Source organism: Sorex araneus, chromosome X, assembly GCF_027595985.1.
Source record: "Sorex araneus isolate mSorAra2 chromosome X, mSorAra2.pri, whole genome shotgun sequence".
In the NCBI taxonomy this organism is placed as follows: domain Eukaryota; kingdom Metazoa; phylum Chordata; class Mammalia; order Eulipotyphla; family Soricidae; genus Sorex; species Sorex araneus.
In genome coordinates, this window is record NC_073313.1 from 118065300 (window position 1) to 118084632 (window position 19333).

Consider the following 19333-nt stretch of genomic DNA (forward strand, 5'->3'; position numbering starts at 1 on the left):
GCTGATGGCCCTGTCCCGATGCCCAGTAGGGCACAGCCCTTGGCACTTTCGAGGCCCCTCAACTCAGGGCCCAGCTGCGTCGCGGACCAGGCGGGCAGCACCGTGCCAAGCAAGGGCGGGCAGCAGGCGGCTGGCGATAGGGCAGGGCAAGGAAGTTCGGTTTGGCAGGAGCCTTGGCTGGGGAGGGGCCGGGATGGCACAGTGGCTAGGGCAGGTGTCGCGGGGCGGGCGCAGGGAGGCGGCGGGGCAGGGGAGAGCCGCGGGCTCCCCGCCCGTTGGCCCGAGCGCGGCAGCCGGCTAGGGTTACCTGCGGCCGGTGGGCGGGGCGCGGGGCCCTTCCCGTCTGCGCCGGCCCCCGGCCTCCAGGGCGGCGGAGCCGGGAAGTGGGAGTCGGAGTTGGAGGAGGCGGAGACTGCCGAGGCTCGAGCCCGGCCAGCCTCCGCGGCGAGGGGCTGCATGGAGCGGCCTGGGCAACTTTGCGGGCTGTGGGCGCTGCTGCTCTGCGCTGCTGCTGCTGCCGCGCACCCCGGTGAGTACGACCCCTCGGGCGCAACGGGACGGTACATCGAGGGGTCGCGGAGGGCGCGGTCGGGAGGCCAGCCCTGGCGCCGCTGAGTCTCGGGCCGGCCGCCGCGGGGATGGGTGCTGGGAGCGCTTCTTCTCACGGACTCCCCGGACTCCCCCGCCCTGGCCATCTCAAGTCCCCTGGCGGGTTCGAGGTGGAGGGAACCTGGGAGTGGCGGGACTTTCCTGGATCCCGGACGGCGGGGGCGACGGCAGACCAGCGGGACGATGACTAGCTGCCTCACTTCCTTTGCGCCGTCGGGAAGAGTCCAGGACTAGGGAACAAACGTACCCGCGGCGGCGGCGTCGGAGGGTGGAGGGTGTGGATCCCAGTGCCGCCTGGGAATCCAGGAAAAGCCAGAGGATTAGAGACAAGTGAGGATAGCCACAGAAGTCCGGGCGAGTACGCAATGAGCGAGGACTCTGCTTGGAACAGTACTTAGTTATGTGGGGAGGGGTGTTGTGCAAATATGAAGGGAAACTAAAGATTGAAGCAAAAGGACGCGATGGTCAAGGCCTGAGGCCATCTGGAAACCCATGGGGAACCCCGGAACACCTGATGGGGTTTTATATATATATATATATACATATATGTATATATGTGTGTATATATAAGTATATATAATCCCTCAGCAGCAGTGGTAGGGGTTTGCCTTGCACGCGGCCGACCTGGGTTCGATTCCGCCATCCCTCTCCGAGAGCCCGGCAAGCTACCAAGGGTATCCCTATGGCTCGGCAGAGCCTGGCAAACAAGTCTCACAATAGAGATGTTACTGGTGCCCGCTCGAGCAAATCTATGAAGAGCCAGTCGACAGTGCTACAGTTCACCTTTAGAGTTCCACCTCATTTTTTGATTTGCAAAAAAAAAAAGTGGGCAAAATATTGGAAAGAGCTAGAATTTGTCTTCATGTAGGGTAGTGGGAACTTAGAATTAGTCAGCTAGAGTCACAATGAATAGTTTAGGGTTTCCTCACTGACAGCGCCCACCCTGCACAGCTTTCTGGATATTTCAGAGTGTGGTGGGGGTAGGGGGGAAGATAGTGGCACCAGAGATTTTGGGTTTGGGGGGTCACCTTGACACAAACACCGAAGTTTTGCTTGAAGGCCCCAAATACTGTGCTTCAAACCCCATCTTGAAATGTGGACTGGGGAACCTTGACTGCCTCTCGCTATTGATTCAGTCAGTGTCTACTATGGGCCAGACTGAGGATGCAGCGCTGATTGAGGATGCAGCGCTGAGCAAAACAGATGTGTCCCTCCTTGTGGCACTTTCATGCCAGTCGCTGTGTGTGCTGGAGAGCAGTAACATATATGTCGGATGGCACTGAGTACCATTGCGAATCAGGAAGGCAGGGAAGGGGATAAATACTGTGGCGTGGGAAAAGGTGGCATTTGAATTGATCTGCGTGAGGTTGGACGTTTTCCATCAGTGATTTCTCAAGTGCCTGCCGTTTTTAGTACTTGCTTCCACCCTCAGCCTGTACATCATCTGTCTCCACGGTAAGGTGCCTGCTATTCTCTGGGGAAGAGCCTCTGGGGAAATAGCCGTCCAGAGAAGGGACTTGTGTCTTGTGTCTTCAGCTGTGGGTCACGACCCCATGTGGAGTTGCATAACTGGTCGTAGGGGCGAGGAGGGGGGGTTGAAATGAGGGAGTTCCAAAAAAATTCGCAACAGTAACAGGCTTCTGCAGGAAACAACCCAAAACATTTCAAAATCCACTCCAAAATGAATCTGAGATGTTTCTGGCAATGCTTGCCCGTGTTTCGTGTTCCATTTTCACATAAAGAAGTTCCGAGTAGAAAAAAAAAGATTAAGAATCCTGCTTCTAGGGTCACACACTCGTCCATGGCTTCTGATTGACATCTGGTACTCTAGCCCCCTCTCCCCTACACACGCTTTCCCCCTGCCCCGAGTCCCTCACGTACCTGAACCAACCTTGCAGACAGTAAAGACGACCCTGAGTGAATCATATTTGTCACAGCAGTTCTTGGTAGCTTAGTTACTTGTTTACTTACCCACCCATCCATGGCTTCTGATTGGCAGATGGCACTCCAGCCCCCTCTCTCCCACGTAGCCTCTCCCCCCTACCGTCCTGCACCTGAACCAACAGCTACCTTGCAGACAGTAACAACAACCCTGGGTGAATCATTTTTGTCACAGTGGTTCTCAGTAGCTCAGTTACTTGCTTATTTAGACTACAGGAACATTTTCCCCCTCCACCCTATCCCCCCTTAGAAATATCGATAGAGAAATGGAGAGATAATACAGTCTTGCATGCCACTAACCCGGGTTCGATTCTCGGCACTCATGGGGTTCCCTGAGCATTGAGGAGTAATTTTTGAGCACAGAACCAGTAGTAAGCCATCTGTTAGGTGTGGCCGTAAAATCAAGGAAAAACAGAGAGAGCAATATTAGTAGAAATGCACTGGTGTATGGTTAAGGGTAAAAGAAAAAGTTAAGGCACTGGAGTTTTAGGGGTCCCACCCTTTCCAACTGTGGGAAATCCGGACCCTGTGATGTTTCCCTCTTGTGTGTGGCGGTTTCCTCACCTGTCAAAAGAGGAGGTTAGACTCACACCCTTTAGTTCTTAGGGTTTTTTTTTTTAATATGGAACGCTTCACAAATTTGCCTGTCATCCTTGTGCAGGGGCCATGCTAATCTTCTCTGTATCGTTCCAATTTTAGTATATGTGCTGCCAAAGCGAGCACTAGTTCTTAGTTTTTGATAACCACCATAGCCTAGTCTATGTAGGTTGCTAACCACACAGTGGCATGTCTTAATAACAATCTACATGTTTACCCATTGCCGGCAGTATCCAAATGCTTATTTATGGCAGTGCGCCAAGTGTGTACTTGTGTGTGTGGGGAGAGGTTGCTCTCAGCCCTGCACTGGGAGGGAGGTTGCTCCCAGAAGTGTCTGGGGAGTCAGCCAATGCTGGGATCCAGCCCAGGGCTCCTGCGTATGCATTGTAGCCCTCTGAGCCATTTCTCCAGCTCCTCTTTTTTCACATGTGCTATTTTATTTAATCTTTATATACCCTTTACCCTGTAGATATTGTTATTACTTCACAGGTAATGATCTTATTTTGTGGAAACAAATCTTTATGTTCTTGTTGATTCAGGTCCAGGACAATGGATTGAAATAAGGGTCTGCTTTTGTTTTTAGGTTATTTTTTCTGTGTTTGTTTTGGGGGTGACACCTGGCTCTGTACTCAGGGGTTGCCTCCTGGCAGTGCTTGGGAGACCATATGTGGTGCTGGGATTTGAATCCCAGACTGGCAACAGACACATGCTAGCCAAGTGCCTTAACCTTTGTACTATCTAGCTGGTACAGGACCCTTTTTACACAGAGATTACCTGGGCGTTCCAGGGCAATGAATTGAAGCAAATATCACCAATAAAAAAATGTCACATGAAATTTTTGCTTTCCCAGTGTAAGAAGTTTGGTTTCACTTGTAGAAGTTACATTTACATTAGGCTGTAATCTATTATGTGCAATCACATTATATCTGAAAAAAGCAATGCAGAGGCTAGAGAGATAGCACAGAATTTAAGGCATTTGTCTTGCATGCAGCTGACTCTGGTTTGAACCTTTGGTACAAAATAGGGTCTCCCATACACTACCAAGGATCACTTCTGTGCACAGAGCCAAAAGTAACCCAAGATCGCTATTGGGCGTGGCCCAACCAGTGCCTTCCACACCCCTGCAAATCAAACAACAATGTATAGCTCTTAATTAAAGGCAACACAGAGACACCAAATAAGTGCCTTCTGTTGCAAAAACGCTTCTGGGGCCGATGAGATGTACAGCAGGTTAGGTGCTTGACTTGCACGTGTCAAACCTGGATTTGATCCCAGAGCACCTCATATAGCCCTGCAAGTTTCCCCTCTCCCAAGGAGTGATCCCTAAGTGCAGAACCAGGAGTAAGCTCTGAACACACACACACACACACACACACACACACACACACACACACACACACACTTCTACCAAAAACTGAAACAGTGATTCTGTTGGGATTGCTCAACTCCAGGTTGCCACAAGCATGAAATTTGCAAAGTCATAATATTTGCAGAGCGAAGCCAAGTGAAGTGCACTCAAAGGAGGCATGCACATACGAGGAAGCAGAGGTACAGGAAGGCTAAGAGCCCTGTGGTAGTCTCATGGCTGGTAGAGTAGAAAATCCAGGCTTTGACTGGAGAAGGAGATGGGCATTTCACGGGGAAGGTCCAGCTGGAGTATGTGAAAGCATGTATAGACCATTTGTTAGACAAGGGAAGATAATGTGGTGGACTGTGTGGTCGAAATGATAGCTACTGTAGGTGTGTGGGCAAGAGGAGAATATCAGGGGTTGGTAGCATGGTGGAAAAGGTCAAACTCATCAATTTGCATAGGTAAAGGAGTACTTTCTAGTAGTTTGTGTGTGTATGAGAGAGAGAGAATTGCAGTAGTAGACACCCAGGCTTGAGCATGAGACTGCTCCTCTGTCGTCAGTAAGGAGCCCCGCTTGGTGGCAGGGTGCTCTTGGCAAAGTTAGTTGGGGTAGAAATATTTCACTTGCTCTTGAAGGAACTGAGGGGGCTTCATGAGGCGGTAAATTGACCCAGAGGAGAAAGAAGCTGGGTGACTTAAGCCATCACCAGTGGGAGGAAGGCAGAATGTGAACATTACAGAAATCTAGGCATGATGCTCTTAAGTGGGAACTCTGGTGGGATAGCTGTGTTGTGAACCCTTCTTTATCCAGATCCATAGTTTACCAGGTCTCAATCTGCTCTGTGGACCACACAGAGTATCTGAGTGTAGTGGGGGTGATGATGAGGATGTTGTAAATCAAAATGGAGACGAAAGTGAATGGCTGATGAAGAGATGGAAGGAAAGCAGATGGCTGACTCATCTATGACTCTTGCGGTTTCCTTAACTTTTCCAAAAATCTCTGTGTGTCTGCCAGATCCTGTGGTTGAAGGGGAGCGATGCAAGACTATTACCTAAGCTAAGCAAAATGCCTTATTTTTAGCAGAGCACTGATGCTGTTAATTAGAAGAGGATGTGGTGCTAGATCAGGTCTTTTTTTCCAGTTGCCACTCCTTTTTTCCTGAAATTTTAATGTCACTCTCTCGATATATAAAATAGACAAATCCAACATGTGCTGATAATAAACCATGAAGAAATTTATTGTGAAACAAGTTTTCTTGTTTGGGTTTTTGGGCCATACCCAACAGAGCTCAGGGGCTGTTGCCAGCTTGATGCTCATGGGTCATTCCTGGTGATACCTAGGGGACCATGTAGTTCTAGGGTTAGAAGCTGAGGCTCCCAAGTACTAATCAAGAAAACAAACCTGTTGTGCTATCTCCTCTGCCCTTAAAACAAATTGTAAGAAATTTATATGACCCCCCCACATAGGGTAACAACTCACAATTTAAGAAGCTAGCTGCTAGGCTTATTCAAGGTGGATTAAAAAAAATTTTTTTATTAGTGAATCACCGTGAGGTACAGTTACAAACTTATGAACTTTCGTGTTTGCATTTCAGTCATACAGTAATCGTTTATCCATCCCTCCACCAGTGCCCATTCTCCTCCACCAATGTTCCCAGTATTCCTACCACCACCACCACCCCATCCCCCACCACTCCACCTTGCCTCTGTGGCAGGGCATTCCATTTTGTTCTCTCTCTCTCAAGGTGGATTTTTTTCTGTTTTTTTTCTTTGTTATTTGAGCCGCACCTAGCTATGCTCAGAGCTTACACCTGGCTCTGTGCTCAGGAATCAGTCATGATATACATTGTGGAACTGTATGGGGTGCTAGGGATCCAGCCAGGTGTGCTGCATGCAAAGCAAGAATCTATACCAGCTGTCTGGTCCCTTATTCACTGTTTTAAGTCTAGTTAGGGGAATTACTGAGCATTTTTCCCCTTTCTGAAATGAGATAGTGTTTATATTTGGGGAACAAATGGAATGCATTTTGTTTGTGGGCCATATATGGAGATATTCAGGAGCTACTTCTGACTAGGTGCTTGGAGTTGTCTGGGCATTGGTGGGGGGTCCTGTGGTGTCAGGGATTGAACCAAGGAGTCAAACCAGGAGCTTCCATTTCCAAAACATGCGCTCATCCTGTGCAGCTACCATTCCAAGCGGAATTTGTGGGCTCAGTTAAAAAAGACTGGTGGGTAGGGTGGCAGGAGGGAAACTGGGGACATTGGTGGTGTGAAATATACACTGGTGGAGGAAACCAGTTGGAACATTGTATGACTGAAACTCAACCACGAACAGCTTTGTAACTGTATATCTCACAATGATTCAACAAAAATAAACAAAATTTTAAAAAGGAAAATAAAATTAAAATGAAAAGGATAATTTCACATATATATTATATATATAGCAGATTATGTAAGAGGTCTGGTACATTCCAAATTATTGGTAGAGAATATAAAATAAAACTCAATCTAACTGTGGTATTTGAAGTAATGAATAATAATTAAGTTAATAAACCACTTAATAAAATTTGAGGGACTTGGCTTTAAAAATTCTCTTAATAACGTTCTCTTATTTGTTTTGGGGGCCACACCTATTGAATATTGGGGGATACTCTCAGCTCAGTGTTCTGGGATCACTCCTGGCAGTGTTTGGGGACCATGGCTGAGGGGGTCAAACATGTTATTCCAGAATGCAAAGAATAAGCTCCAGCCCCTTAAACTATCTTATTGCCCTCTTAGAATTATTTTGAAGTACATAAACATATTATACATATACATGTATAATATGTAATATATATTTTTGAGAGGCCTCCCAGGTAGTCTTTAAGGGACTTGGGGTCCACTTCCAGTGATACTCAGCTAACTGGACTAATCAATGCTCAGGCCCAGTGATGTGGTACTGCTCATGTGCTGCCACACCAGGTGGTACTTGGGGGTCTCTAGGGAATTCAACTGGTAGTTATTGGGGGTTCATGTGATGCCAGGAGTTGAACTGAGCTTCTTGTGTGTATAAGCCATGCTTTCTCGACCTTGAAGCAATCTCTGCATATTCACATTTTTTAATGCAATACTGAGGGTTGAACCCAGAACCTCACACATGCAAGGTATGAGTTCTACCACTAAGTCACATGGAAAATATGTTAATGCATATACAAGTTGCAAGGATAGGCTATATTAGGGTTTCTTCAGCCTTTTCTACTTTCATCATCTTTTTTCCCAAGAAATAAAAACTAATTTCTTGGGTGAAATTAAAATGGGTGGATGCTGCCAGAAACAACTCATATCTATTATGAGGTTGATTTTGGAGTAATTTTTCACCTTTCAGAAACGTTTTATGGTGGCCACTTATTTCTGGAGCCCCACAATCAGTTATACAACTGATGTGGGGTCATGACCACAATTTAAGAAGCTAAGGGCTGGATGATTCTTACATAGCCCTTACCATTGTTTCTGGGTTATGGTTTTCTTAGCTCTGTCTTCAGTAGTTCTCCATACAGTTTGAAATGAGGGTTTCTCCCTGCACACATTTATGTATTTCTCTGTATTTGGCAGAAATACAACTCTTTTCCCTGATCTTAGAAATGGGTCCAAAATAATAGTCAGTACATATTTGGCAGAGAATGGTGGGGTTTCTTCAGATGAAACACATTTTTAAGACACTGGTTCACTGGTTTCTCATCTTTTTCTTTTCCTTCTGATTAGTCAGAGCTACAGTTCCAGCCGTTTAGTGTAAGGCCTCAAGGGAACCTCAGGGCTGTCGAATCTGTCTCCATACTTCTTTGGAAAAGTTATAAAGACAATGCCTTGGTTTTATTACGAAGCCCAATTAAAGATGAGCTGATACAACTCACTCAGAGAATTGCTCAGACAGAAGTGTTCATTGTATTGAGGGAGAGGTATATTACAAGTGTAAGAACCCCAGATTCCTTCATGAAGAAAACATAGGTATTGAAGATTCCACTCCTCTCTAGGTTCCTAGTGGAGGAAGGAGTTAAGAGTGTGGCTGTGGAGTTTGGGAATAAGAGTTCAAAACACTGGAGGGCATGTTTTGTATGTTGGAGGTTGGGTTCCATCCCTAGCATTGCATGGTTTCATCAAGCCAGAAACAATACCCCAAAGAAAGGAATGTGATTGTGGAGCCACTCTTTCTGGGTTTGTAGCCAGCTCTGTGTTTTCCCAGCTACGGGCTATGGAGCAAGTGACTCAGCATCCCCAGACCTCATCAATAAATTAATAAATTATTGGCAGATGAAATGAGCTATGAAACACTGGATGATGCTGGTAAAATTATTTCTTTGCTTGATTGGAACAGAAACTCAGCCCCCTGTGACAAATTTGAGTGTTTCTGTGGAAAATCTCTGCACAGTCATTTGGACATGGAATCCTCCGGAGGGAGCCAGCCCGAATTGTAGTCTGCGATATATTACTCATTTTAGCAACAAACAGGATAAGGTAAGTTTCTCGAAGATACTGGTTTGATGGGGTCAGGGTACCACAAGGAGTTGGAAACAAGAATAACTCTCATCTAACTTTAAAGTGGGACTGGTATGGGTTGTGCCACCATTGAGTTGGGAAAATTGCGGAGGTACAGTAAAAAAAATAGAATTTTTGAAAAAAATTGCTGGTTTTTTGAGACACAAATGCAATTGAGATAGATGGGGAATAACTGACCATATTTATTATTAAAATTAGTTCCTGTGTTCTTGCTTATCATCTTGTACCTCTATGATGCTTTCAGTTTCTCAGGGAATTTTCATTTACCATGTTGCTAACAATGGAAAAGCCATATGATGACAAAGTAAGTGGCTAGTTGGAAAATGAAGAGTAAATTGCTGGTGGCACATGACAGGTGGGGTTGACTAGAAAGCTTTCTAATGCCTGGGAAAAAATAAGGGGACTTCTCAACCTCTCCATTCAGATCTCGTCTCTCTCTCTCTCTTCAATGAAACAATTGATGGAAGACAAAATTTTGCTAGTAGAATTGGGTACTTTGTGGTTTCTTTTATAATAATACTACTCAAAAGTATTTTCTCTTGGGTCTTCATGGTTTGTGACCCCTCCTAATCGGCAAGATCTTCAAAACCTCTGGCAAACAATTTATATCTTAATATAAAAATATTTAGTATATATCTATGTATAATATAGATATATATACTGGATATATTATACTAGATATATATCTAGTGTATATATCTATCTATAATATATATTTATATATAAGTGTGTATATGGGATGGGGCAATGTTTGTGATTCACTTTATGTAGGATTTGAGGAGACAGAATGAGAAGTAGTTATCAGTGATAATCCTGGGAACAGTGAATTGTGAAACAAACATGTTGAAGCTACTTCGATGTCAGGGAGAGTCTCAGGAATTAGATTCTAGTTGATAAGTAACTCTTTGTGTTATTTATTTTGTTAATGTTTGGGGACTGCTGAGTTACATCACTGGCTCTTGGCAACCCAGTTTCTTTACTGTAGAAGGAAGCTTTCTAATATAACTACCTACCTAGCTATTTTCCTACAGAGGTTTCTTATTTATTTAGGTGTTACTTGATAAGGAGCTGAGGCTTAGAACAGAGGATTCTAAATGCAGAAGCTTTCTATACCTCTAGCCATGAAGCCAGTTCCTCTTTTCATAGGGTTGGCTTCCTCTCTTCCTAAGGAGGGGCCTTACGCATTTGGAGTCTTAGTGGTTGCTTTTCTGAATTCACTCTGTCTTGAAATTCCGGGAAGTATTTTGATTAAATATGTCTAGCCTGCATAGTCATAGTTCCTTCTGGAAGTTTCTGTCAAGATGTAAAGTGTACTTACAGGTGGTCTCAGCAGGTGATGCCATATAAAATCTAAGTATGCAGCAAGCCTTTGGGGTTTGTGAGATTACACTATGATGTTGACATAGCAGTGAATTTCTTAACACATATCTTTGTTTGTTAAGCAACCCAAAACTTGTCTCTTATTGAAACCCTGAGAACATGTCACCTTTTTTTCTATTAAGTCCCATTCCATTTGTTTGTCAACCACATTCAAGGATGAGGCTGGTAGACATGTCAGTATTCAAGATGTGGGGCTAATTCCTCAGTTCCTTTCCCATGGGAACTCGTAATGGTGGAACATTCTAGAAAATCCACAGTCAGCACAACTGATGTGTTGTATCAGTGGTAACTTTATGGAAAGCCCAAGCTTGTGGGGGTGGCTTGGCAAGGAGTCAGGGATAGCTGAGGAAACTGCTCAATTGAAACAGGCCTGCAGCCTCTCTGCAGGTCAGCCCAGCTTATGTTCATTGTCTGGGAAGTGAAATCACCTCTTTCTTTCATCCCACTAGAATTTTACTCCTCTTACTTCTAATTTGCTTCCAGGAATGACTTTTACTTTTCAGAATGCTGTCTTGCCTGGTTGTACTCTCTTGAAAAAAGATGTTTTTCTGTGATGTCATGCTATGGCCCATTAATTGCTGCTTGGTTAGCTACCCTTAATGGGGCAATCTTAGATACAGCAATCTGTTCTGGTTTGGGCTGTATCTCCCAGTGGACCCTCATGTTCAGCTGGCAGTAGACATGTGAAATGATGAAATAGTCTCTTAGCATAGAAGACAGAGGGGACCAGTGCAAGTACTTCCTTTGTGGCCATTGACACGTATTTAAAAGGAAGTGCTCTATTCAACTTGAGACAGGAACTATTTATTACAAAACAGAAAACTTGGATCTCTGAAGATTTTTTTCCTATTTACATATATATATATTTAAAATTTTATTGAATCACTGTGAGGTAGTTACAAGGTTTCATGCTTGGGTTACAGTCACACAATGATCAAACACCCATCCCTCCACTAGTGCACATTCCCCACCTCCAATATCCCCAGTATAACCCCCCTCCCATCCTCCCCCTGCCTCTATGGCAGACAATATTCCCCATACTCTCTCTGTACTTTGGGACATTATGGCTTGCAACACAGACACTGAGAGGTCATCATGTTTGGTCCATTATCTACTTTTGGCACACATCTCCCATTCCGACTGATTCCTCCAGCCATCATTTTCTTAGTGATCCCTTCTCTATTCCATCTGCCTTCTCCCCTCCGCTCATGAAACAGTCTTCCAGCTATGGGGCAATCCTCCTGGCCCTTGTATCTACTGTCCTTGAGTGTCAGCTTCATGAGATGTTATTCTATACTCTACAAATGAGTTCAGTCCTTCTATATCTGTCTCTCTCTTTCTGACTCATTTCACTTAGCATGATTCTCTCCATGTCTATCTATTTATAAGCAAATTTCATGACTTCATCTCTCATAACAGCTGCGTAGTATTCCATTGTGTAGATGTACCAAAGTTTCTTTAACCAGTGATCTGTTTTAGGGCACTCGGGTTATTTCCAGATTTTGGCTATTGTGAAAAGTGCTGCGATGAATGGAACTGAATTTTCATAATATTGTTTTGCTTAAAATTGCTATTCGAGGAACTGAAATGATGGTATGGGGTAAGGAACTTGCTTTGCATGTAAACAATCTTGGGTCCATTCCTGTTATCACATGTGGTTCCCCCGAGTGCTATTAGGAGTGACCCCCGAACAAAGAGCCAGGAGTAATCCCTGAACACTGCTTTATACCTCAAAACCCCCCAACTGCTTCCAAACAGCTTTTGGAAGGCTGAGAAGATGGCCCATGGCTTGATTCCCAGCACCGCATAGTCCCCCAAGCACTGTGCCAGGAGTAGCTCTGAGCCCCATTGGGTGTGCCCCTATACAAGAGAGCCTTTTGAAAGTTGATGTGCTAGTACGATAGGTTTTTAGGAAAATGCCATGATTTTTTTTCTTCCAGGGAACATGGTCTCAGTGCTCTAGGCCTACTCTCAGTGTGGTGCCAGGGGACACTCCCTGTACAATGTTTGGGGACCATGTAGTACTGGAATGGAACTAGGGCTCTTGCATGCAAACCAGGCACTCCAACCCTTTTAGCCATCTTCCATATATACTTCAAGTACAGGAATGGTCTTTTACCTATACCAGGGTGCCTCACCAGTGGCACTACTGAAATCTGATGTACAATTCCTTGTGGTAGGAAGGAAAGTCTGTCTAGTGCATCACTGGACATTTAACAGCAGTATCCATGGCCTCTACCAGTTTGATTCCATTAGCAGCCCTTATCACACTATGACAGTTGAAATTACCCAGTGTGCTTGGAGGTGATGCAGAAGGATCACCTCAAGGTGAGAATTACCAATCTGCATCAGCAAAGAACTTGCCTTTCTTTTTTATATGTTTAGGTCTCCTCCTGACTTATTACTTAAATGTGTATCTGTGTGTTTGCTATAGCCTTGGCTTTTCCCATTTCTTAACCTTAGAAAATTGCTCCTGAAACTCATCGTTCAATGGAAGTACCCCTGAATGAGAAAATATGTCTGCAGGTGGGATCACAGTGTGATAGCAATGAAAGTGAAAAACCAAGCATTTTAGTGGAAAAGTGCACCTTACCCCCTAGAGGTAAGTTACTCCTGAAATTTCTGTCTCTTGGTATATGGAATCTATGCCTTAATTGTTTGTGTGCTTTTATGATAAGTGCGTATTCAATTCTCAAACATGCCTTGCCTTGAGTTGAATAAGTTTCAGACTCTTGAAGAAAGTTCTGGCCACATGCTGACATGTGGCAAGCACCTAAGGGGTACTCAGATGTCTTGAGTAACAATGCTAATAGTCACAGGGTCATGTGTTACATAGTAATGGCAGATGTTGCTGAGAAATGCATCATTTTGCAGTTAGGTTCTCTCAGGGCTGGAGATACAGTACCACAGGAGTAAGGTGCTTGCCTTGCATGTGGCCCACCTAAACTTGTTTTCTGGCACTCTGTAGGATATGCTGAGTACTATTAGGAGTGACACCTGAGCACAGAGCCAGGATTAAGCCCTTAATACTGCTGGATATTACACAAAACCAAAAACCAAAAATCCTCCGCCCCCAACATATAACCAAAAACCAAAGCCAAATAATGACTCAAAAATACAGCTAAAGTGTGAGGTGTGGACCTCACAGAGTGAAATGACAGCAACCTAGATGATCTCACTGCTATAAACTCAGGTTATATGGTGTAGCTCATTGGGTCTGCCATTGATCACAGGGTCCATTTTCTACCCAGATGTCATGAAGTGACATGTGACTATATAGCACCTAATAATTCAGAAAATGATATGTGCACATACTCTTTCCCCAGGTGAAGCCTCACAAACTTATCCTGTGCTGTCAAGAAGCCTTGTCTTTTCATCCTGATTAATTTGATGGGCAAGAGGGGAACTGAATGAGCTGCATAAGTCTTAAGAGTTTAGGTCCAGTGTCTTGAAAACGTTAAAGTAAGGGGCAGAGTGATAGCAAAACATGTAGGGTACTTACTTTGTTTATAGCCCACCTAAGTTTGATTCCTGGTACCATATAGTGTCCGCTAAACCCTGCCAGGAGAGATACCTGACAGAAGATGCAGTAGTAAGCTCTGAGTGCTTCCAGGTGTCACCCCCCCCCAAAGCAAAAATGGCACTAAAATATCTTGGACACTGGATTACAGATTTAAGAGTGCTAGATTGAAGTGGAGCGAGTAAGCTGACTTGAAGTAATACTGGAACATAGGTGGAGCATCTGGATCACATAGGAGGTCACTAAGGGAGGTAATAGTATGCACTGGACCATAACTGTCAATTAACAAATTTTAGGGAGATGAGTGTCAGGGCAGGAATGTCAGACCAGAGGTGACGGGGACAGAGTTGGGAGGTGATGGGCACTTTGGTGATTGGGAGTTGCAGTAACTTTGTGCATCATTACATAAACTTAAGCACTGTTGTAATCCTATTAGATAAACTATAATAAAAATAAAAAGATTCGTTTAAAATGCTAAAATATTGTGAACTTTGGGTACCAAGGCTGCAAGTGTTTACATTGAATTTTGCCTTTTTACCTGAAAGCCAGTGGTTATTGCACCTTTTTTCTATTTATGGGAAGTATGGGTCTGAGCTGGAGAGATAGCACAGCGGGTAGGGCTATCTCTCCAGCACGCGGCCGACCCGGGTTCGATTCCTCCATCCTCTCGGAGAGCTCGGCAAGCTACCGAGAGTATCCCACCTGCACGGAGAGCCTGGCAAGCTACCCATGGTGTATTTGATATGCCAAAAACAGTAACAACAAGTCTCACTATGAGACATTACTGGTGCCCGCTTGATCAAATCGATGAACAACAGGATGACTGTGCTATTCCTCTAGAGAGATTAGTTTGAGATATAAAATCTATTTAGTAGAGATGCTAAGAATGTGGACCTGCTGGTATAGCTCCAATTCAAGACTAGATCAATAAACAACTGCCCTTGGGTCAATTTATTTTGGTATCAAATCCTTCCCTACCCATTCCTCAGTGTACTTCTTTTTTTGTCAAGTGTTCTTCTGGCTTTAATGTTATAGTTAGGGAGGAGAATGTGCTGAAAAAGAGGAAGGCTACTGGAGCCCAGGTATCCAAGTTTTGACCTCAGCATTGCAAGATGTGTGGCCATAGACTCTTTTCTTTTCAGTTTTCTCATCTTTAAAATGAGGATGAGGGCCAGGGATTAAGGCACTGGCCTTACATGCGGCCAGTCACAGTTCCATTCTCAACACTGTTTAAGGTCTCCCAAACACTACACTACTATTGAATATGTAAATTGGAGTATCCCTCAACCATCATAGGGTATGGTAGAACTCCCCCTCAAAAAGTCACTGAGGATCAGAAAGATAGCTCAATGGACTTAGCACATGTAGAAGGCCCAGGTTCATTCCCTGATACCATGTGATTCCCTGAGCATTGCTTAGTCCCGAGCCCAGAGCCAGAAGTAATCATCTAACACTGCTTGGTGTTACCCCTCCCCAACACACATATAATGAACCTTCCTTCCAGATAGGGATGATAATAACTTCTTTCTTTGTGTGAGGAGTGACCATACCTGGCAGTACTCAGACTTACTCCTGGCTCTGTACTGAGGGATCACCCCTACTGGGGTTTGAGGGAGAATATGGAGTGCCAGGGATAGAAGCCAGGCAAGCTCCATGCAAGGCAATAGCCCTACTTGTTGTACTATTGCTGCAGACTGATAATTTTCTTTCCAGGAGTGTTGAATGGTTATTTTAGTCAGTGTATGAAAGGTACTTAGAATGATGTATGGCGAAGAGGAAATGTAGGAATTGTATTCTTTGTTAGTATTCTTTTTTTGCTTTCATTTGGTCAGTGCATATTGAGACCCTGTTGGCCAGGCAGTGAGCAAACTAGAACACCCCTCTTGTAGAGCTGGTTTTGGTTTTGTTTTTTTCTGCTTTTTGGGTCACACCTGGTGATGCACAGGAGATGCTCCAGGCTTTGCACTAAGGATTTAACTCCTGGCGGTGCTCAGGGGACCATATGGGATGCTGGAATCAAACCCGGGTTGGCCGCATGCAAGGCAAATGCCCTACCCGCTGTACTATCGCCCCAGTCCTGTGGAGCTGGTTTTGGCTATTTTCTATGTATTTCCTTTTCCTTTTTACCCAAAGGGTAAAAATGAGGCCCCCATAACCATGCCACTGGACTCTGCACCAGGGGTGCCCCAGAGGGGGGTGGGTGAGAGTCCTCCCCACCCCAAAGGACCCAACCCCGGCAGCCGACCTCCACTACACCACCGCTGCCACGCTCCAAGCTGCTCGTGCCGAGCCTCACGCATGAGCAGACATATTCCTGGACCGCGTGGCTGCTTCATCATAATAAAGGGAAATATATATATCTATACATATATATGTATATACATGCATATGTATATGTATGTATAATCATATGTATATGTATATACATATGTATGTGTATATACATATACATATGTATATATGTATATGTATGTATGTACATATGTATATGTATGTATACATACATATGTATATGTATATACATATACACACATACACACATACACATATATATGTATGTATATATACATATATACATGTATATATATGTATATGTGTATATATGTATATACATATATATGTATATATATATATGCGCTACTAAGAATATCCTGCCTGCATGGAAGAGCCTGTCAAGCTCCCCGTGGCATATTCAGTATGACAAATACAGTAACAATAACAGGCCTCATTTCCCTGACCCTGAAAAGAGCCTCCAATCGTTGGGAAAAACGAGTAAGGAGAGGCTACTAAAATCTCAGGGCCGGGACAAATGGAGACGTTACTGGTGCCCGCTCGAGTAAATCAATGAACAACGGGATGACAATGATGACAGTGATTCTGCTGCTCATCTCCTACCTCTAAATCTTAGTACTGTATGATTGGTTTTTCCAGACTGTTTTCTCTTGCACTGAACAAATTGTTAAAAGTCATATTTGTACAGTTGGGGAAGTTGTACACAGAGGAGGTGCTTGCTTTGCATACAGCAAAGTTGGGGGTCAATTCCCATACCACATAAAGTCCCTTAAGCCCCACCAGCAGTGTTCCCTAGTGCAGAGCCAGGAGTAAACCCTGAACACAGCTAGATATGGCCTAAAAACAAAACAAAAATCCTATCTCCTCTGTCCTCATGTCTTAAGGGGGTTAATAATTAATGTGGAAAAACCCCAAATTGAATTATGTCAATGAATGGTTCATAAGGGCTCAGTCCTACCCTTTTGATGCTGCCAAGGGATTTTGGGTTTGCATTTTATTTAAGTTTTCCATTTCCAGTTTGAAATCTCAGTGCTAACTAGTCACTACTTTTTTAAAAAACTTATTGAATCACTGTGAGACAGACTTACAACCTTCCACCCCCAGCCTGCCTCTATGGCAGATGCTTTTCCTCCTCCTCCTCCTCCTCCTTTCTGTTCCTCCTCCTCCTCTTCCTCCTCCTCCTCTTCCTCCTCCTCCTCCTCCTTCTTCCTCTTCCTCCTCCTCCTCCTCCTCCTCCTCCTCCTCCTCCTCCTTCTTCTTCTTCTTCTTCTTCTTCTTCTTCTTCTTCTTCTTCTTCTTCTTCTTCTTCTTCTTCTTCTTCTTCTCCTTCTCCTTCTCCTTCTCCTTCTCCTTCTCCTTCTCCTTCTCCTTCTCCTTCTCCTTCTCCTTCTCCTTCTCCTTCTTCTTCTTCTTCTTCTCCTTCTCCTTCTTCTTCTTCTCCTCCTCCTCCTTCTTTATTGTCATTATCTTCTTCTTTCTTCCTCATCCTCCTCTTCCTCTTCCTCTTCTCCTTCTCCTTTTCCTCCTCCTCCTCCTCCTCCTTCTTCTTCTTTGTTGTCTTTGTCTTCTTCTTTCTTCCTCCTCCTCCTCTTCCTCTTCCTCTTCTTCTTCTCCTTCTCCTTTTCCTCCTCCTCCTCCTCCTCCTCCTCCTCCTCCTCCTCCTTCTCCTCCTCCTCCTCCTTCTTCTCACTCTCTCCTCCCCTCTCTTGGGCATTGTGGTTTGCAATACAGATACTGAAAGGTGATTACATATATACTTTTACCTACATTTAACACTAAGTTCTTGTCCAATGTGATCATCTCTAGCTATTATCATCATGCTGGTCCCTTCTCTCCCTTCCCTATTTTACCTACTCTCTGCTCCCCACACACCTGTGGTTGATTGCAAAGGTTTGCGTTTTAAACAGAGGTAGATCATTTAGAAAGATTGACTTAACGCCAAGGGCGAGAGAAATAGTACAATGGGTTGGGTGTTTGTTTCGCATGCTGCCGACTCAAGTTCGATTCCCAGCACCTTAGCCCACATATCGTCCCCTGAGCACTGCTAGGAGTGTTTCCTGAGCACAGAGTCAGGAATAATCCCTGCGCACCACCAGTTGTACTGCCCTCCACAAAAGGAAGACATTGGGTCACAACACGTAGTAGACAACTCAATGAGAGTGAAGCCACACTTAACTTCCTAGGGATGGATGTTGGCTTAATTTAGGAAATGCTTGTCAGTATTGATTGATCAAAAAGCAGGAACATGGAGGTAAATTATAATTTAGTAATCTTATACGAGGAGGGAAGGAGGTCCACACCCAACAGTTCCAAGGGATTACTCCTGGTTTTGTGCACACTACTGGAAGTACCAGAAGTCAAAACCTGGGTCACTTGAATGAAAGACACGTGCCTCAACCCCTTATCTATCTCTTAGATACCTAACATCTTTTTAAACACACTTATATACAGGACTGTCAGTATTTTTACATCTATTTAAGAAATTTGGGACCAGAGTTATAGCACTGGTCTTAAGATTTTGTCTGACATGTAGCTGATATTGGTTTGATCCTGGCTCTACATATGGGTACTTGGAACACTGACAAAGGTCAATCCTGAGCAACAGAGTAATACCTGAGAACCTCCCCAAAACTATAAACAGTGGGGTCAGAGCAATAATATAGTGAGTAGGGTGTGTTCCTTGCACGTGACCGACCTGGCTTTGAACCCTAGCACCCCATATGGTCTCCTGAGCACCAACAGGAATGATTTCTGAGCACAGAGCCAGGAATAAGCTCTGAGAACTACCAGAATTAGAACCAGAAGTGAGTCCTGAGCATTGAGTGTGGCCCCAACAACAACAACAACAACAAAACAATTCCCCACAAGATAGAAAATGAATTCTGTAGTCATTGCCTCCTATGGAATATTATTTGACCTTTGACATCTCTTTCCAGTTTTGGAGATGAGAGTTTGCAATCTCTAGGTGAGAGTATATCTGTTTTTTTAGTTTTAAGAGGAGGGATGGTTGGAAATAAATGACATTCAAACTTTTGCCATGTAAAGTGCCTTCTGGGTGAAGGGGGGTGAGAGGGGACAGGATAGCAGGTGGAACATTCTAGATACTAGATT

General features: G+C 44.3%; 1 protein-coding gene and 1 non-coding gene across 2 annotated transcripts in view; one reads left to right on the plus strand and one right to left on the minus strand.

The window, feature by feature from the left end:
• The first annotated feature begins 235 nt into the window (after window positions 1-235).
• The window catches only part of IL13RA1 (interleukin 13 receptor subunit alpha 1), a 109902-nt gene continuing 90804 nt past the window's right edge, over window positions 236-19333 (plus strand). The window contains exons 1-3 of the mRNA XM_012934045.2: window positions 236-529; window positions 8849-8988; window positions 12874-13012. Of these exons, the coding sequence (XP_012789499.1) occupies window positions 457-529; window positions 8849-8988; window positions 12874-13012 (352 nt within the window). The 5' untranslated portion in view covers window positions 236-456. The remainder of the gene's footprint in view (window positions 530-8848; window positions 8989-12873; window positions 13013-19333) is intronic.
• Window positions 3167-3273, minus strand: LOC129400417 (U6 spliceosomal RNA). Its single transcript, XR_008627660.1, has one exon. It is a non-coding gene; the product is annotated as a U6 spliceosomal RNA (small nuclear RNA).